Source organism: Sapajus apella, unplaced genomic scaffold, assembly GCF_009761245.1.
Source record: "Sapajus apella isolate SASKATOON/1434 unplaced genomic scaffold, GSC_monkey_1.0 scaffold69, whole genome shotgun sequence".
Taxonomy (NCBI): Eukaryota; Metazoa; Chordata; class Mammalia; order Primates; family Cebidae; genus Sapajus; species Sapajus apella.
In genome coordinates this window covers 11,458,680-11,475,766 of record NW_022437009.1, presented here as the reverse complement: position 1 = coordinate 11,475,766, position 17,087 = coordinate 11,458,680, and the positions used below count along the sequence as shown (strand labels likewise).

The following is a 17,087-nucleotide window of genomic DNA, read 5'->3' as shown; positions in this document are numbered from 1 at the left end:
TGTGTGTGTGTGTGTGTGTGTGTGTGTGTGTGTGTGAGAGAGAGAGAGAGAGAGAGAGAGAGAGAGAGAGAGGTCTCGCTCTGTCACCCAGGCTGGAGTGTAGTGGTGCAATCACGGCTCACTGCAGCCTCTAACTCCCAGGCTTAAGTAACTTTCCCACCTCCGCCTCCCAAGTAGCTGGGATTATAGGTTTGAGCCATAACGCACAGCCAGTCCTTTACATTTGTATTTTCAGCCCTGACCACCTTTGAGTTCTAAGTCTGTATATCTGTCTCCCTCCTAGACATTCCAAATAGGGGACCCACAGGCTCCTCAACCTCAAAATGTCCAAAACTGGATTACCATTTTCCACACTCCCTAATTTCACTAGCAAAATGAATAAGTGAATAAGTAAATAAATAAATAAAATCTTCTTGTGTCCGATTCTTCCCAATAAATTGATACTACTTTTTACTCATTTACATGGGGCCAAAAATATCTCTGATGTATGAGATGTTCATTTATTCTTAACGTTGTAATTAAAAATCACAATTTTGTAGATCTGATTTATCCTTGGAGTATTAAAATACTTGTTTTTGTTTCCGTTCCCACATTTCTTTTTTCTCAAGGGTCTGTATCTTTTAAGAAGTAGAAATCTTCATTAATATTGAAAAAAATCTTTCCTTATAAATTTGACCATTACTTCACTCTGGTGGTTAAATTCAGGTGGACTATATACATCTTTGATAATAACATCTAACATATATTGTAAGCCAAGCACTGTTCTAAATAGCTCATTTGGTTTCCCCAGATTCCTGTGAGTTGTAGGTAGTTACCATCCTGTTTCACAGAGGAGGAAATGCAGAGAGGTTAGGAGCGTGTCCAGTGTGATAGTTGGCATGTAGCAGAGGCAAGATTTGAACACAAGCACCCTGGCTCTGGATCTAAGCTCTTAACCTCCATGCAATACTACCTGGCAAACAGTTTGTATTCTTCATAGCAGTTTCTTGTCACTGTCACTGTTTTTTAAAAAGCTAAAAATACATACTGAATTACCAAGACATGGCATAATTTTAAATGTGTACCTAGGGTATACATATGCAAGTTATTGTGAGAATAAGTAATGCATTTTGTTGGTACAGTAGTCACCAAAAAAATGGATCCATAATTTTCATTTTATATTACTTTTATTTTTTAAAGACATTCTAGATTTTCTTTGACTCTTTTGAAACGCAATAGCCATAGCAACGTTATCTTCTTCTGAGTCCTCTGCTTATTTTATGTCAGCAGCTTTTTCACTTTATCTTAGAAATACTTGGGTTTTCACAGTGTCAACACAAATCATATTCTGTTGCTTTGTTTCTGGAAGGTGGTTAAGCAACTGCATAAAAGTCATAGGAAATTAATGACTCACATAACGGAAAGCATTTACTAATGTGACTTTTGTCTCAGATGCCAAGTAGTCTGAGTTTGTTTCCATGGTAACCCATCAGTATAACAAATGGTGGCAAACTAACTTTGCTACTTTTTTGGTTGGTTGTTTAGTTTGGACAGCTTTCTGACAGCTGTGTGTGTGCGTGCGTGTGTATACACATTAAAGATTATCACACACAAAAAAATCTGAGTAATTGCCTTAGTTACATGAACAAAACCTTTCTAAGAGAGATTGTTTGAGAATCCAAGGCTATTATTTTTATTATACAAAACTATACAGATCACTTAACATATCTTTCCACTTCAGTTCCTATTAAGAAAAGGCATAGTCAGCTATTTTTAAGCCTATACTTAAAAAAAAATTCATTTATAATGTTTGTTTATTTGAAATATATGCAATCATAGGAGACTCTGCCAGAAACAAGGCAGGGAGAAAGGGAAATGAGGACGCTGTCTTGGGGGACTGAAGACTGAGTGAATGATGGAGGAAGTGGAGGCAGCCAGCTCTGCCCTGCCCCTCCCCTGAGGACAGTGCTCTAGGGTAGGGAAGGGAGGACACTGAGAAGGAAACCAAGGCAGGCCTGGTCATATGGGATACTGAGTTGCAGAGAGATTTCTAGAGGAGGTAATAACAAAACTATTATTTTATGTCAGCAGCTTTATCACTTATATCTTAGAAATACTTGGGTTTTCACAGTGTCAACACAAATCATATTGTTTCTTTGTTTCTGGAAAGCGGTTAAGCAACTGTATAAAAGAGTAGTTACTGTATATGAGTTAGAGTTAAACTGGTGAGTGCGGGAAGCTGAAAGGAGAGTGGATGGAATGCAGGGAAAAGAAAAATCATGAACAAAGGCATACAAATGAGAAATAGTGTGAAGTAAATGGGAACAACAAACAGTATGAGACAGAAAGAAGGGGTCAAGAAATAAGACTAAAGGTAGGCTTAATCATGGAGAGGCTGCATTAAGGGGGTTGAACCTAATCCTATAAGAAGAAGCAGTGGAGGATTTTAAACAGAAATGACATTATCAAATTTGTATTTTAAAAGGAGTTTTCTGGTAGCAATGAGGAAGATAGATCTGAGTGGGGACTATTAAGGAGGCTGTTGCCATGTTTCAGGGAAAAATTGGGGTGGTGTTGCTAGACACAGGAAAGGGCTTGATTTACAAATAAGAGGTAACACCAGGCAGGAATAGGTAGCTGGAACCAGTCATTAGAGGCTCATACATGACTTCAGTTATTCATTTGGTCAACAAATCTTTATTGTTTGCTGTGTTTGGCAGATGATTATCTTTATGCTATACTCTTTTCCACCTTCATCATTTTTTCTGGGTTTCTTCTCCAATAAGGATTCTTTGTTTGCACATCATGAGGTAATCAATAGACAAGTACACTTTGCACAGCTCTAGTTGATCCCAACTTGATCTCATCTTGGCTTATTCGACTTTCTTACTCAGATAAGAACCTGTTTCAGAGTCCTAGCACATTTGTCAGAGCACTACTTGGGAGGCAGTATCCATGTGTTTGGATAGGGACTTATTACCCAGGAAGTGAATCGGAGCTTATTTCTGGCGTCATTGGGTGGGACTCTCTGGGTCATGAAAAACATGTACAATAGGTTCCAAAGTATTTCATCCATATACTTAATCTTAAATGAGGGAAGCAGGACTCTGGGATTCCTGGATCACCTACAACAATGTAAACAATATTTGAACTTTCCAGATTCCTTGGGAATGATAAGACTTAGTCTATGACAGTTAGGATTTAGTTCAGCTGTATATAACACAACCCAAAATAAGCATTTTAAATAATAAGATTTAAGAAGTTTGGGGCAGATATGGTGGCTTGGCCAGGGACAGTGGCTCACACCTGTAATCCCAGTACTTTGAGAGGCCAAGTTGGGTGGATCACGAGCCCAGGAGTTCGAGACCAGCCTGGCCAACATGGTGAAGCCCTATCTCTACAAAAAATGCAAAAATTAGCTGGGCGTGGTGGCATACATCTGTAGTCCCAACTACTCGGGAGGCCAACACAGGAAAATGACTTGAACTGGAGAGGTAGAGGTTGCAGTGAGCCAAGATCTCACCACCACACTCCAGCCTGGGTGACAAAGTGAGACTCTGTCCCCAAAAATAAGGAGTTTGGAGGGATACAGTCCAAGGCTACATGTATTAGAGACCCACCTTCTTTCTGGCTCTGCACCATCATCACTTGGCTTTTCCTGAGGGTAGCCTCATTGTCCAAAATGACTGTTGAGAATCTAATAATCATCATGACAGTTTTCCAGCAAAGGAAAGAAGAAAAGGTAAAAGGATACATTTCAACTGTCCCTCTTTTATTCTGCCTTTCCAGAAGTTATACCCAATCACCTCCATTTATATCTCATTGGCTTGTACTCCATCCCATGCTTACCCTGTAGCTGCAAGGGAGGTCAGGAAAATGCAATCTTTTAACTGGACATATTGCCTGTTTGAGTAAAATTAGGGTTCTCCTTTTAAGGAAGAAGAGAGACTGCATATTGGGTAAGTAACTGACAATCTTTGCCACGTATGTTCCTGGGCACACCATTTGACTAGTCAAGCTGGTGAGTTACTTATTAGCCTGGTGGGGAGTATGATGATAAACATGTCAGAGACCTAAACCCTTACCTAGAGACCAGGACTACTAGATAGGTTCACCAGTTAACATGTTGATATATGAATCTGAGGACTAAAGAAGACAACTTAGTTTTGTTTGTTTGTTTGTTTGTTTTGTTTTGTTTGTTTGAAATAGAGCCTCACTCTGTTGCCCAGGCTAGAGTGCAGTGGTGCAATCTCAGCTCACTATAGCTTCAATCTCCTGGGCTCAAGCAACCCTCCCACCTCAGCTGCCCGAGAAGCTGGGACTACAGGTGTACACCACCATGCTCGACTAATTTTTATATTTTTTTGTAGAGATGCGGTTTCGCCATGTTGCCCAGGCCGGCCTTGAACTGTCTTGAGCTCAAGCAGTCTGCCTGCCTTGGTCTTCCAAAGTGCTGGGATTACAGGTGTGAACCATCATGCCCAGCCCGAAGACTTAGATTTTTAAGTTCTCAGTACATGGATAATAGTTAAGGCCATCAAGAGTAAAAAAATAAGAAAGCCAAGGATAGAAGCTTGGTGGATATCAACATTTTAAGGAGACAGAGGAAAAAGAAACTGCAAAGAATAGTCTCAGAAGTAGAAAGAGAAAGAGTATTTTAAGAATGTATAAGAAGGGTCAAGTATGATACTAAAAAAAGTGCCCTTGGATTTGGCAATTAGTTACTCACTGGTGAGCAGTTTCAATTGGGGGGGGGGGGTAGAAGCCTGATTAAGAGGAACTGAGAAGTAACTGGGAGGTAAGGAGATGGAAAATGTCTACACTGTAGACAGTTCTTCAAATTTCATTTCCAACTTTTCCTGCTGAGTGACCTTTGATAAGTCACATAATTTCTGTGTATCTTAGTTCCTTTATCTATAAAATGGAGTACCCTTCCCATAGAGTTGTTTTGAGGATTTAGTATGTTAATATGTGTAATTTTTAATATGTGTATTTACAACAATCCCTGTAATAATAAGGACTCAATAAATGCTGTCATCATTATCCTTCGTATCATCACCTTCAGGGAGCTTGGACCTCAAGGCAGAGTGATAGTAAGTGGATGAGCACATGGAATTGTGGGAAGTGTATTTTTTCCCTTAAGATTTAAAGACATGTCCTGTATGAAAACCAGTTCTCTATCTCTATTTTACACTGTAATTTTGATTACCTGCCCATATTTATAATGCTGTGCTGAAGTTTCTTAATCTCTTATTTTTTCCCCAAGCCCTTCAGGCTTAATGTTGGCTTCCTCCACTGTCTAACTAAACTAGATTAATATTTCTGCAAATACTTCTTTCCTGCTTGTCTGGTTTGTTTCTTAAAAGAAACAGTCACATACAGCGTTCACTTGATTTCTTTGGTTTTCATTACTCAGGGCAAAACTGCCCTCCGTTTGTACAAATGATAACATATACAATTAGGCATTTAAAAGCTGCTACACTATAAAGGCATTTAAAGTAGATAAAAATCTAAGATGTATTTCTATAATTAGTATTGCCTAGAAATTCCACTTATTTCACAGACAAATGAAAAATGACAATCATGCCACTGTACTTCAACCTGGGCAACAGAGCAAAACCCCATCTCAAAAGAAAGAAAGGAAGGAAGGGAGAGAGGGATGAGGGAAGGGAGGGAGGGAGGAAGGGAAAGGGGAAAGGTAGGGAGGAAGGGAGGAATACTTTTGTTCCTATTTTTAGATTATTCAGCACTTGACAGTGTTTTTGAATTTATTTTTATTTTAACAAAGTCATAAATACGAATAATTTAGAGTCTAAGTGCTACAAGGCATATTATGGAAAAGCACAGTCCCCTATTTCTCACATGAACCAACAGGAAAGGAGCAAGGAGAATAACTGCATCAGCTTCCCTCTCCTCCTGCCCTCTATCCTTGCAGTGTTTGTCACTTTAGCACAATCGGAGGTAGAGGGCAAGGGAGCCTGGTTGATGTAGTTCATAAGACTGGCCTCCTTGGCCACAGAGAAGGGTAAAGTGGCTCTGGAATGACAAAATATCAAGCCCAGTAGTTTGGATTTCCTTGAGCACTTTTTAATTTCCTGTATGTTTTTTCTAAAAAACATAGCATCCTATTCCTGTACAGTGGATGCAGTTTCTTTTTTTTTTTTTTTTTTTTATCACTCAGAATATTTTTTCTTCTTCAAGCACATGCTCTGTTTTGTTCAAGTTGCTATTTTGCCTCTCTTTTTTTTTTTTTTTTTTTCTTAAAGACTGAGTCTTGCTCTGTCTCCCAGGCTAGAGTACAATGGCACGCTCAGGGCTCACTGCAGCCTTGAACTCTTAGACTCAAGTGATCCTCCTGCCTCAACCTCCCGAGTAGGTGGGACTACAGGCGCGCACCACCATACCCAGCTAAGTTTTAAATTTTTTGTTGAAACAGGGTATCCTGTTGTTGCCCAGGCTGGTCTCAAACTCCTGGCTCAAGCAACCCTCCCACCTCAGCCTCCCAAAGTGCTGGGAATACAGGCATGAGCCCTTGCAACCAGCCAAGTTAGTTTTTTCTTTCATTTTGGTTTCTCTCATATTAAAAGACTTTCCTCACTTATCTGCTCATATTTAACTGTGAGGCACTAAAAGTTGATTGGGAGCTTTGTGTATGTGGGGGTGCCTGTCATCTCAGATTTTTATTATAGGTTGGTTTGGCTGGCTGTGTCATTGGGAACCCTCAAAGTCCGTCTCATGAAATCTTTTCTTTGAAGCTGGGTTGGATTCCCCAGAGAATATTCTTCCCACATCTTGAAGAACAGGTTCTGGCATTGTGAGAAGCCAGGTTTGGGGAAGGCTGGAAGTCTCAGCATTAAGTCATCTTTCATTACCCTAGCCAACATGCCTTTGCGCTTGCGTTTCTAATACCTGCCCTCACTTCAGGCTGTCCAGAGCATCCTTCCGTTTCACCTTGTCAGGAAAATACATCTCAGTCATCTGCAGGAGTCAGGGAAGGAGAGGCCTGCAATCTGACTATTTCTGAAACAGTTTTTGATCAGTCCTCTGCCTTGTCCCTCCTTCATTCGACTTCAAAGCCTGTTTAAGTTTCTTACTCTTGGCTTTTACTATTACCAGCATAAGGTTCAAATTTCCTCAGTATGCTAAATTAGTTATCACTTGTCTGTCTGTCCCTGGCCACTTATTTTTGTCTCTAGTTCTCCTCATCCCTGTAAGATAATACATTGCTTGTTTTTATTTAGTAGGTTTTGGGAGGGAGCAGAGGCTAATACATGCACTCAACCTGCCATGTTTAACTAGAAATTTGTATATAATGTTGTAATGAAAGTAAAATAGTTTTATTTTAAATGTTGTTTCTTGATATCTGATGATGTATCAGTGGTCTCAGTGACAAGAACAACCAAGCACCTTGAAGCTCAGTGAACCCTGAAGGGTCCAGGACGTTATTGTTTCTATCTCTGTCTCCTTGTTAGGAACTCTGGAGACCATAGCTGATGCCTCCAGCAAGTCTTGAGGCCAAGAGATGTTGGGAGAGAAGCAATAATAAAAAATTCTATGCTGAGTGCAGTGGCTCATGCCTATAATCCCAGCAATTTGAGAGACTAAGGTGGCCAGATCGCTTGAGGCCAGGAGTTTGAGACCAGCCTGACCAATATGGTGAAGCCACATCTCTACAAAAATACAAAAATTAGCCAGGTGTGGTGGTGCACACTTGTAATCCCAGCTACTATTTGAGAGGCTGAGGCATGGGAATTGCTTGAGCCCGGGAGGCAGAGGTTGCAGTGAGCCAAGATTGTACTGCTGCATTCCAGCCTGGGTGACAGAGCAAGACCTTGTGTCAAAAAAAAAAAAATCTGGATTTTTCTTACTTATTTTTATTGCTATTCACTGTTTTTTAAATGTATTTATTTTTGAGTGTACAGGTTAGCAACTGCCCTCCTTACCAAGGAGTCCTCCGGCTGCCTGACAACTACCTCCAGGTCCATCCTTTGTCAAACAACACTCATCTCACAATTGGTATTGTGACTGTGCCAATAAATTACACCCTGCCTGGATTTCAAGGGAGACTCTGCTATGAATCCACAGATACACTCTTAATATCATGATTCATTAAATCACTTAAGGGTTCCTAAGGAAAAAAAATGGCCAAAGTTATCATCGTGGAACCAATGGTAAAATGCATGTCCTCCTTTCCCATTCCTGTGTCGGTTTAGTATCTAAAAGTAAACACACATGCACATACCACACACAAATGCATACTTGGTTTTTAAATTATGGTGTTTTGCTTTGTTTTATCTTTTGTAATTCCTGTTCTTGGATTCCTGTGTATTGATGGAGAAATTAGAAAAAGCAGCCCAGGTGGCTCACACCCATAATCCTTGCTCTTTGGGAGGCTGAGACAGGAGGATGGCTTGAGCCCAGGAGTTTGAGACCAGCCTGGGTAACATAGGGAGACCCAACTTAACCAAAAATTAAAAAAAAAAATTAGTTGAGTGTGGTGTTACATGCCTATGAGCCCAGCTACTTGGGAGGCTAAAGAGGTCAAGGCTGTAGTGAGTTGTGACTGCACCACTACTCTAGCCTGGGCAACAGAGTGAAACCTTGTCTCAAAAACAACAACAACAAAAATAACTGATAGATCCTAATAAAAATCTATTTTATTCCCTGAGGCAGCCATAAGTTTGACTGTCACATTCACTACAGCGGTTTTCCTGTCTCTAAGCCTTTATCTAAATTTTCAACTCACTTACCAGTCCCTATCACTCCACAAACATGACTTATTACTGTCCTAAGAAAATCAGAATTACTCAGCCTGGGCTCTCTTGCTGTTCTTTTTTGCTTTCTCTAGTTTTCTCTTTATTTCATCTGTTATCTTTCTCTCTTTCCTGTGTTAGAGGAATGGTTATCCTTTTCTAAGGCTGAGCCCCACCCCTGTACCTACACACAATAGCAGAGAGAACAGTATGTACAAAAGTCTGGAAGCTTGAAAGAGAAAAATTGTGGGAAAATACAGATTCTCCTTTATGGACAAGTGGAGTTTAAAGTTAAACAGGCCTGGTTTGAATGACAATTCTTCTCTACCACCTCCTACTTAAATGACTTTGAGTTCACTTCTCACATCACATCTCATTTTCCTTATCTTTAAAGTGAAGAAGCTGAGCACAGTGGCTCACACCTGTAATCCCAGCACTTCGGGAAGCTGAGGCGGGTGGATTACCTGAGGTCAGGAGTTCGAGACTAGCCCGGACAACATAGCGAAACCCTGTCTCTACTAAAAAAAAAAAAAAAAAAAAAAAAAATGCCTGTCATGATGGCAGTTGCCTGTAATCCCAGCTACTTGGGAGGCTGAGTGAGGCAGGAGAATTGCCTGACTCCTGGAGGCAGAGGTTGCAGTAAGCCAAGATCATGCCACTGCACTCCAGCCTGGGCAACAGAACAAGACTCCATCTCAAATAAATAAGTAAGTAAATAAATAAATAAATAAGGTGAAGAAAATGCCAGCTACTTCACAAGGTTGTTGGGAGATTTCATAGCATATGGTAAGCTCTCAGTAAATGGTAGCTGATGTTGCTGTTATGGCTGGAGTAAAACTATGACAGTAGTTCATCTTAAAACAAGGATTTGCTTATTCCTAGAATAAGCATTTGTTCATATTTCTGTCACTTGCATTAACTATGAATATAAGCCCTACAAGGTCAATATAAGCCCTGTCCTCATCTTTATGTTTTAAGCATGTACCACATGTGAAACATATAAAGTGAATGTACGTTGTGTGTTGAATGAATGAATGGTACGGCTTAATTTATATTGATTTAATTGATAAGTAAATTCACTTTTTTTCCAGTTTCCTGTGGATAATTAAAACCTTCCAAAGATTTTCAGATCACATTGTTAGGAATTTGCTTCATTCCTGTTACACTGTTTACAAATACTGGCTTTTAATACATTACTTTTGCATTGTAGACTTGAGTAAAAGTGTGGGTGTGCTTTTTAACATGTCATCAATAATAGTTGATTAATTGGCTCTTTTTTTCTTTCCTTCAGGGAGGTGGTACAAGCAAACTGTGTTCACTGGAGAAAGAAGTTCTCGTTCATGTGCAAAATGAGTGCAAGTGCTGCCACAGGCGTCCTAGATCCTTGTATCTACAGAGTATCAGTGAGGAAGGTATAAAAATAGCCTATTTCTTCTTCCCTTTCAGAAACCATAGTTAGTTCCATAGTCACTAGCTTGCTTTGTTAAGCTCTGCTTTATCTTCATCATTAGAACTGTATATGCAGTTTTACTTCACACTTGCTAAAGTAATTTAAATTATCATGGCAAATATGATGAAGAATCTGAGGTTATAAATTAAAATATTACAATGAGAACACATGGACACAGGGAGGGGAGCACTACACACTGGGGTCAGTTGGGGGGAAATAGGGGAGGGACAGTGGGGGGTGGGGAGTTGGGGAGAGATAGCAAGGGGAGAGATGCCAGATGTAGGTGATGGGGAGGAAGGCAGCAAATCACACTGCCACGTGTGTACCTATGCAACAATCTTGCATGTTCTTCACATGTACCCCAAAACCTAAAATGCAATAAAATAAATGGAAAAAAAAATAAAATATTACTCAAGAACCTTCATCTCACTGTCACTATACATATAAGTATTAATATTATTTGTATTAGTTTGGGGACTATATATATCTATATTCACTATTTGTTAAATTCCAGGTTTTTGTTGGGCATTGTTCTGGAAACTTTATGTGTAATATACCTAATAACCCTGAAAATTGGTATCATTTTCTCCATTTTCAGGAAACCAGGGCTTGGAGAAGTTACTTGCCCAAATTTACATCGTTAATAAATGGCAAAGTAGGGACTCAAACACAGAGTTTTCTGATTCCAAGTCTGTTTTCTTTCCTGTATATTTTCTTTCCCAATATTAGGTTGAAGCAAATTACCAATAATCTAAAAAAAATGGTAATTTCTTATGGTTCAACTTTGTGTGTGTGTGTGTGTGTGCATATGTTATACTTACCAAAATAATACATATAATGGTCAAAAATTAAATAGAAAAGAAAAATTTAGAATGAAAGCAAGAGCCTCAGGCCTTGTTCTTTTCCACACTAGTTCTATGTCCCGAATCAGATAAAGATGCAGTCTCTATCATGATGCTATAAATAGCTTTTAAACATAAAAAATACTCAATCTGACACAAATTAAAATTACAAATAAGATACCATTTTTTACCTATAAAGTTGACAAAGATAAAAAAGTTTGATAGTGTGCTTTGTTGCCTAGGACACAGGGAAGCAATCAGTGACCAGTCAACAGGTACTATTCCAGGTACTGGGAGGACAGTGGTGAACTAGAATGAGTTCCTGCCCCCAAAGACTTTACTTTCTGGTTGGAGTTGGGGGAGGTGTGATAGGAAAGACAGAGACTGTAAACATGTAGCCAAATAAGATTATTGGAGGTCATGATAAGTGTTATGTGTAGGAAACAATTAGGTAATGGAGAATAGCTTGGGCAAAGGAGATTATTTTAGAGAACTGGGGCAGGAGTCAGTGAAGACTTCTCTGAAAGGTAACATTTGAAGAAGAGGCAACCATATAAAGGTCTAGGGAAGGGCCAATCTAAAGGGATTCCAAAGGATCCCTTCTTGGATGAAGGTGATCTGCCTCTTCCTTACTACTCACCAAAAGCAACTATGTGTCTTTTCCTATATCACATCACTCTGAATCTCAAATTCTTTCTTCAAGTTTTCATACACAGTTATCAAGCATATGAAGAGACATGACTGCATGACCAGAAATCAAAAGGAAAATATAAGATAAAAAGAGACCCACAGAAGATACAGATTTTGGAAAGATCAAAGACAGACTTTTATAATAACTATAATTAGTGAACAAGATAGAGAATTTCATCAGAGAACTAAAAATTGTTTAAAAAAATTATATTCTAAAATTGAGAAGTGCATTAACTAAAATTTAAAGCTAAGTAAATGAAAGAAAACCTCAACAGATGGATTTAACAGCAGGTTTACCATAACTGAAGAGAACATTGGTAAATTGGAAAAATAAGACAGAAGGAAATATTCAGCCTAAATCACAGAGAAAACAAGGGTGGAATAGACAGGAAAGAAGGTAAGACATGTAGGAGACAGGAGAAAGGTCTAACCGTATAAGCCCTAGGAGGAGAGACGAGTGTGGCTGAGAATCTTCTAAAACCGATCAAAGATATCAAACCACAGATTCAGAAGTACTGTGAACCCCATGCAGTCAAGTGTGGCATGTTTAAATGACAAGACCAGCCTGACTGTGGCATGGGAAACAGAGAGGGAAAATTCTTGGTAATAGGATTGGATCCACTAGATCAGGCCAGGCCTTATGAAGAGTTTAGACTAATTATAATTGAAAGTATTGGAGGATTTTAATAAGGAAAGACATCATCTTGTGTAAGATCACTTTTGCTGCTGTGTTGGATGAATGGCAGAGACCACTTAGGTGGTTTGTGATAGTCGAAGGGAGAAGTAGTTATGTTTTGGCATAGAGCTACAACATAGAAATGGTTATGATTGTGCAGCCAGATGCCCAACTAAAAATAGAGGATTCTGTTACTATGGAGGGGAGGAATGGATAATTGGGATATGACTAGCATTCTTTCTACAGAGGTTGAATGAAAGAATAGGTCCAGGGAAGGAGAGTGAGGAGTTGCCAGTGAGGTAGGAATAAAACCAGGCAATTGTGGTACCATGGAAGTTTAGCGAAGAAAATGATGCAAGAAAGGAGGTGGAATGGCCAACCCTGTAACCTACTACTGAGATGTTGAATAAGATGAAAACAGAGAGCCTTGGCTTGGTAATCTTAAGAGCTATTGCAGAGGGCTGAGCACAGTGGTTCACACCTGTAATCCCAGCAATTTGGGAGGCTGAGGAGTCACGGTTGCTTAAGGCCAGAAGTTCAAGACAAAACTAGGCAACATGGTGAGACCCTGTCTCTACAAAAAAAAAAAAAAAAAATTAGCTGGGTGTGGTGGCATGCACCTGTAGTTTTAGCTACTCCAAAGGCTGAGGTGGGAGGAACTCCTGAGCCCAGGAGTTTGAGGTTTCAGTGAGCTATGATCATGCCACTGCACTGTAGCCTGGTTGACAGAGACCCTGTATCTAAGAAATAAAAAATGAAAAAGAACTATTACAGAGGGAAATAAGGATTAAAGCCCAATTGGAGTGGGTCGAATAGAGAATAGGATGTAGCAAATATAGATCAGTCTTTTGATGAATTTGGCTATAGAGGGGAGCAAAGAAAAGAATTAGCAGAAATAAGGATCATCTGGAAAAAAAAATTGTTTTCTTTGCCTAAGGAAGGGCATTATTAAGGAATATGACAGTGACCTAATAAAAATGTGATCCTTCATCATGGGGTAGATCTAGTGGCATGGCCACACCTGGAATCAGTAAAGCAGGGAAAGGGAGGAACAGCAAATACTCATGAATGATAATGGAGTTTATCATAGATTGTTTCTTAACATATTTATATTCACCAAATACATGTATACAAACACATACCATATGCTAGGTATTGTTCTAAGTGTTTTACACTTAATTCTTACAGGTGTATGAAGACAAATCTAAAGATATGGCAAATTAATATACAGTTACATATTTTAAGTTAAAAAAGACATCTATCTATTATTTTTTATTATTTTCCACTTTGGCCAGTCTTATTCACATTAGGTAAGAGGATTTGTACTGTACTAAATGTATGCTTTTATATGCATAAAGTAACTCTTCAATGATTCATAAAAGCTGGTTGTCCCTGGGGTGTGGTTTCAAGTCTTGTTGAAATCTTTCTATACTATATTAGTGTGCTTAACTGAGTAAATAATTTAACCTTTCTGTGATGATTCAGTTTTTGCAGTGAGTCCATAACCCTTTTTGACCATTTCTTCTTCAGCAGATAAACAAAATATTAGCTTATGTTCTCACCATTTGTCTCATTTATATTAAAGTTAAATGCTAAATAAAAATTCTGGTTATTTGGGGGGATTGTGGGAGTCTAAATTGTTAGATTTAAGATCATCAGAATTTACTATCTATGATATTTGCCAACATATGTATGTCTACTTCAGAATTATTTGACATATAGTTAATTTTAAATCTCTAATTATATGATATCCTTATAGTGTTTTCTGTCTCTGGCAGGAATTAAAAGGTGGAAAAGCTTATGCAAAGGTAAGCAGATGTTCTTTAACTGTTTTGGAACATGAAATGTTGCTTATTGCTATTTATAGGCTTAAAAATTAAACGGTTTACTCTTCTAATATCTGTTCAAGCTTGGCTCTTTTTATATAAAGCAACTTGGAGATTGAACAGTTGGATCTAACAGTAAATTATAGGCATATTATTTCTAAATGCTGATTATGGGATGTTATTCTTTAGATTCAGCCTCCCTGCTAGAGGATGATCTCTGGTTTACATTAAGCCATAGCAGGTGATAATTCAAAGGGTCTCACCTGGGAAGCGTTGCCAGGCCCACCTCCCCCACTGTAAGAGGACCCCTCCTTTATGCCGTCTTAGCACTCTGTATAAACATAGTCAGTACTGCTGGGTTTCACTTTTACTAGCTATGTGGAATTACTAGTGAATGTGCTCACCTTTTTGCTGACTAGAAGGAATTAGTAACAACACTACCAGAAACTCACAGTCCTTTTTTATTTGCAGTCTCTGTGAATGGCACCTCTGTCAATCCAGTCACCTGAGCCAAGAGATTGTACACTAGTCTTTTTTTTCCTAACTTTTTTAAGTTTGTTTTTTGTTTTTGTAGAGATGAGGTCTTGCTATATTACCCAGGCTGGTCTCGAACTCCTCGCCTCAAGTGATCCTCCTGTCTTGGCCTCCCAAAGTACTGGGATTACAGGCATGAACCACCATGCCTGGCCCCTGTACACTAGTTTTAACCTCCATATCTACTAAACAACCTAAATCTAATTGGTTGCAATGTCAGGATGTTCTTTGTTAAAGTAATAGAAAACCTTCCTCAACTAAAGATTTTTTTTAATGTTACAAAACAAGGAGATGTGAGATAGAATCATTCCAGAACTGGTTAATCCACTGACTGAAGAACATCATCAAGAACCCATATTATTTTTCTCTTTCCATTCTGCCATTTTCTATGTGATGACTTTGTTCCTGGCCCACTTCCTTCCTGGACACCAGGTGGCTGGCTGCTTAAGTTTAATTCAACACATTCACAAAATCCAGCTACTTCCCACTGTATTATATTTTTTTGAGTGAGGAAACGTTTCCTAGATGACCCTCAGAGGATTTGCCTGTACCTTTCATTGGCCAGAACTGGATTATATGCCCACCCTAAACTAGTTGTGGGCAATAAGAATGGATTGTCATGGTTAGCTTAAACTAACCACAATCTAACAATGAGCTAGGGTTTGGGTTTCCTTCCTTGTGCACGTGGATGAACTGAGACTGGACACCTAAATAAAACCAGAGTTTTGAGGCTGGGAATGGTGGCTTATGCCTGTAATCCCAGCACTTTGGAAGGCCAAGTTGGGAGGATCACTTGAGCCTAGGCATTGGTGACCATCCTGGACAACATGGTGAGACCCTGTCTCAATCAATCAATCATTCAATAAATAATAAAATGAATCAAGTCTTTGCTATCAAGGAATAGCAGGGCATTGATTGTGGGCTCAGATAACAAGGTCTGCTGTAGTTGACCAAGCCTCTTGATTTTTCCCCTCTAAAAACCTCTTGAAACCATACCTTCTCTCCATTCCCAAGGCCACTGCCTCAGGTGATGCCTTCATTATTTTTTATTTACAGCCTGTACTGGTCTTCTATCTAGTCTCTCTGCCTCTATTATCTCCCCCATCCTCCATATTGTTGCCAAAGTAATCTTTCTAAAATTAAAACATGATCATATCATTCCCCCACTTTTAGTCCCATAGCAGCTATTCATTGCTTATAAAGGAAAACGAAAATTTTTTAACCTGGCAGGTAAGACACATCTTGTCATCTCTACTGTCATTTGCACGTGAACACACACACACACACACACACGCACGCACACACACACACACACACCCCCATATACTCATCCTTATACCTCACACGTACCATCCTCATAAACTTCCTCAAGTAGCCCATGCTATCTTAGCCTTTTGCTTTGTAACTTGATGTTTTTTCCTGCCATGCCTTATATTTCTCCCTCCTCTTATCCTGTTGACTCATGTATCTCATTAAAGACTCATCTTAGTCATCCCTCCCCACTGAGAACTTTTCTTTTCCTCTCTTGTAACTGTGTCTTCCTCAATCACAGCACTTTCACACTGCATTGAGGAATTTGTTCACTTCTCTATCCTCCCCTATTAAACTATAAGAGTAGGAATGACTTCCATGTTACATGAAATGTAGATGCTGAAGATTATTTCATGAATAATTAATATCTGTGACAAACAGCTAATGTTTATGTATACATGCTATTTCATGAGACAGTTACTCAGTGATACAAAGAAAAAATCATAAGGAAATGTAGACTTTCTGGTTCCTCACTATAATATAAGCTCTTTAAAGGCAGAGTAGGTGTCCTGTTGATCACTGTTACCTAGTGGTCTACAACTGGGCTTGTCATATAAAAGATGCTTGGTAATATTGACCTCACTCATTAGTAACTTTCAGCCTAAAACATCACATTGACATGCCTCACCTTTTAGTATATTTTCTTAATAGGGGCTGTCTTAGTTTGGGATGCTATAGCAAATTACCATAGAGTAGGTGATTTAAACATTTATTTCTCACAGTTCTGGAGGCTGGGAAGTCCAAGAAAAGGTGCTGGTGGATCCAGTCTTGTAAGGGCCTGCTTTCTGCTTTGCAGATGGCTGTCATCTCATGGTGTCCTCAAATGGCAGAGAGCAGAGAAAAAGGAACCAAGCTCTCATATGGCTTTTAAAAGAGCATTTATTCATTCTTGAGGACTTCACTCTCATGTCCTAATTATCCCCTAGAGGTCCTGCCACCTAATACCACTCTTTTAGGGGTTAGGATTTCAACATATCAATTTTGGGGGAACATAAACATGCAGTCATAAGAGGCACTGATCAGATT

General features: G+C 39.1%; 1 protein-coding gene across 1 annotated transcript in view; it reads left to right on the top strand.

Moving 5' to 3' along the window:
- Nucleotides 1-17,087, top strand: part of FAM102B (family with sequence similarity 102 member B) — a 72,690-nt gene that overhangs the window by 26,033 nt on the left and 29,570 nt on the right. Inside the window, exons 2-3 of the mRNA XM_032249920.1 lie at nucleotides 10,024-10,144; nucleotides 14,169-14,198. Coding sequence (XP_032105811.1) covers nucleotides 10,024-10,144; nucleotides 14,169-14,198 — 151 coding nt within the window. The remainder of the gene's footprint in view (nucleotides 1-10,023; nucleotides 10,145-14,168; nucleotides 14,199-17,087) is intronic.